The sequence below is a fragment of the Pinus tabuliformis genome, chromosome 2_1 (genome assembly GCF_031772625.1).
Source record: "Pinus tabuliformis cultivar Carrire ecotype Pingquan chromosome 2_1, CPIR1, whole genome shotgun sequence".
NCBI classification, from domain to species: domain Eukaryota; kingdom Viridiplantae; phylum Streptophyta; class Pinopsida; order Pinales; family Pinaceae; genus Pinus; species Pinus tabuliformis.
Window position 1 is genome coordinate 306321289 of NC_142299.1, and position 3697 is coordinate 306324985.

Sequence of the window (3697 nt, forward strand, 5' to 3'; positions counted from 1 at the left end):
TAACTTTTTTACAGAATATTACACAAAGTGTTCCCTCATCGTTCTGTGGCACTTACATACTCAAACTTGGATTCCAAAACCTAAAATCATTGTTTCTTCAAAAATGATTCCAATCTTAAGTTTGTGAGGTCAATTTCATTGCGTTTTTATGACAATTATCTTGGGAAAAGTCAATAATTCTCTGATAAATTTACATAAAAATAGATTGCTTGGAACTATGATAAATTTATATAAAAGAAAAGTCAACAATTCCATGACAAATTTATATAAAAGTGGATTGTTTGGAACTAGATTTCACCCATTGGCCCATAAAGAGTATATACACCAAGCTAGGTTTATTCATATTCCATGGATTGAAAGTGCACCGACTTTATTTCACTTTTTTTTATTGTATACAGATTCTTATGATCTCTTAACTTTAAGATCATTACAGCTTTTTAAAGCAGTGGTCTCATTTTCTTGTGGGAAGTGATTTGACATTCAACACATCCACACTGATCACACTATATACAAAAGTTGTGAGATAGAATTTTGACTGATACAAGATTCTCCAATTTTCATGTGCTTTACTGTAAAATTTACGTTTAAAATATAAAATGTTGCAAAAATGGTAAACCAGATTTTGTTCATCACAGCATAGCAGTTTCCTAGTGTTCATAATTGCCATTATGGAGGATTACACAGTGCAGGTCTGCAATTTATCTCCCAAAGCAACTGCCAAGGATGTTAAGCAGTTCTTCTCATACTCTGGCACAGTTAAGAAAGTGAAATTAGAAAGGTGCGTGCTGGACTCCTTGCTTGAATTTTATGTAGAAGTGCTTATTTTCTATTTCTGTAACTACTAAATTTGTGAATAAATTGTCAACATGGGATTTATCAGAGTAGGAAAGCACTGTTCTGTTTTACAGTGAAGCCATATGAATGTTTTTATTAATCTAGACAAGAAACGATAGTTGAAATTTCATATGCAAGTGCTGAGAGTTATCAAATAAGAGCAGTGGTTTGTGAAAAAGGTGGTTAATGTAGTAAGAATATACAAGAGTTTGACAGTAAATCAGAAGCCAGTTAACAGCCTTGATGGTGTTCACTTTTTTGGTGGTAGAGCTAGAGAACACTGGTTTACATAGAATTATGTTAATCTTAAAGGATTTTGGATTGATATCCATACTCCATAGTTAAGGTGTGTAAAAATGCCCCAAAATACCCTAATATTAACCTTTCGTTTCTTGGTGGTGGTAGGGCTGGACAGTGGGCACAAGTTGCTTTTGTGACTTTCAAGGAGCCCTATGCTTTAGAAACTGCTGTCCTTCTGAATGTAAGTACTTTTTTTTCTTCACTGTTTGGCAGTAGGTTCGGATAAATTCTTGTGTGTTTTTCTTGGGTTATATATGAATTAAGATCTTGCATAATACTCTTGTTTATGATAAAGGTGGAATTCAAAATATAAAGTTATGGAGGATCACATTCAGGCTGTATATATTATTCTGATTCTAGTCTTCAGTTATTATCTTGTATCTGAAAAAATGATTAAAAGAAAAAATGGGGCTTTGGTGGTTTTGGATTTTTGAACAGGGAGCCACAATCATAGATCAGAAGGTGTGTATACTGCCATGGGGAGGATCAGAGCTAGCAATTAACCGTTGGAAGAAGCAAACGATGAAACTTCAAGAAGAGGGCAAAGAGGGCAACAAGCAAATGATGAAACTTCAAGAAGAGGGCAACACACAAGGAGTATAATCATTTACTTAATTTTCTCTCTACCTTTTAAATTTTTATGTGTGTGGGGGGCAATGTACAAATAAGGTCCAGTGAAATCTATTTGTGCAAAATCCCCTTAGTACTGCAGAGAGACCTGCCTTCCCTGCCATAGTCATTCTTAGATCAAATTGATTTTATCACTTTTTTGTGGTCTCTATATTCTTTTACATGCCAGTTATCCTTTAATGTTATTTTGTGCGTTTTGGTGGATAAGTGCCATTGATGGGCAGACTACATTAAGTTTATTTTTATTAAATGCTTGAAGGATCAAGCTTGGATCCTTTTGATTACTTCAAAGGCGGTTGTCATTTTATTGAACATTGAAGGATTGTAGTCTGTGGATATTTGGCTCTCAAATAAAAACCTACAATAAGACTTTACAAGCCTAAAATATACCAAACATATTTCATATCACTGTTATTTCAATTTGCTTTCAGTTTTTTTTTTTTAAAAAGAAGAGATTTAATTCTGATCCTGTATTAGAAAACTCAGCTTCTATATAGCCATTTTCATAGAAGGAAGACCAGTAAGTCTTTACAAGGACAAAATATGTAAAACAGATTTCATATCATAGTTAGTTCGATTTTCTTTCAATGTTTTGTAAAAAGAAGAGATTTAATTCTGATCTCGTACTAAAAACACTCAACTTCTAAATAGCCATTTTCAACTTCTAAATAGCCATTTGCATAGAAGGAAGACCCCTACCCTTGGAATTCAACTAGTCCTTTTGTTATGTAAAATAGAAGTAGCTTCAAAAGGTCACCTTACCTACCATTGATGGGAGGATAAGAAGGTAAAAGTTATGTCACAATCCTGGTAATAAACATCCCACCTCATTTGCATAGAAGGAAGATCTTATCCTTGGAATTAAACCAATTCTTTTTGTTATGTAAAATATAAGTAGTTTCAAAAGGTCACCTTTCCTACCATTGATGAGAGGATGGGAGGATAAGAAGGTAAAAGTTATGTCACAATCCTAATGATAAGAATCTCAATGTGGATGAATCCCTCTTCTTCTATCTCATAAACAGACTAGCCTCAACCTAATTACAGGAAGAAAGAAAAAATTAGAAGTCAATTCTTAGTGTGAAAAGTGATTTTCTCAAGTTATTAACCAAAATAATATTCTTGGGCTATTAAAGTTATTTACCGCAATGTTATGGCTAAGTAATTTTAAGTCCTTGAGAAGTGACTAACATGGCAATATATTTGCAGGCTAGCAGCTTTATTCCATCTGCTGGCCAGGCAGTAAATGCGGTTACGACAATGCTTTCTAAAGGATATATCTTAGGAAAAGACACAGTAAGCAAAGCTAATGAGTTAGACCAGAAGTATCAAGTCATAAACACCGCTGCAGCCAAGGTGACATCTTTTGGCAAGTTTGTTGGGGAGAAATCAAAGGCAGCCTTGATTGTGACTGGGCAAGCCGCATACAGTGCAGGAAGAGCAGCTGTCAACAGCAGTTATTTTGCTTCAGGAACCTTGATGGTTTCTGGGGCTCTGAATAAGGCAGTCAAAGCTGCTGGTGGTTTGGGTACTAAAGTAATACAGTGACATAAGTAGATGCAAAGTCTTATGCCAATCTTATGTATTAGTTAAGAGATGTAATTAATTGGATCTATTTGCATAGGGTGCATGCAATATGATGATAAACTAGTCCATAGTTAATACCTGCTCTTTTAAATATTACGAACTCAGTGGTTTCCAAGGAATTGTGTTTTCAAACCTATGTTTTCTTGTCATTTTGATAATCTATTCTGGTTTTAACCTATTTAAAAATTAGGTCAAATAGGTAAGTACTTATTATTTTAAGATAGATTGAATTCTGAGGATGGACCACATTAGCTAATTCGAAATCCAATTCATACGTACTTATTATTTTAAGATAGACTGAATCCTGAGGATAGACCACATTAACTAATTCGAAATCCAATTCATA

The 3697-nt window shown here is 34.1% G+C and overlaps 1 protein-coding gene across 1 annotated transcript; it reads left to right on the forward strand.

Annotated features, from left to right (window-relative positions):
- The first annotated feature begins 473 nt into the window (after positions 1-473).
- LOC149200036 (binding partner of ACD11 1-like) lies at positions 474-3470 on the forward strand. Its single transcript, XM_089399509.1, has 4 exons — positions 474-778; positions 1240-1315; positions 1573-1731; positions 2974-3470. The coding sequence occupies exons 1-4, from the start codon at positions 669-671 to the stop codon at positions 3310-3312; spliced, it is 684 nt and encodes a 227-aa protein (XP_089255635.1). The 5' UTR covers positions 474-668; the 3' UTR covers positions 3313-3470.
- The last annotated feature ends 227 nt before the right edge of the window (positions 3471-3697 follow it).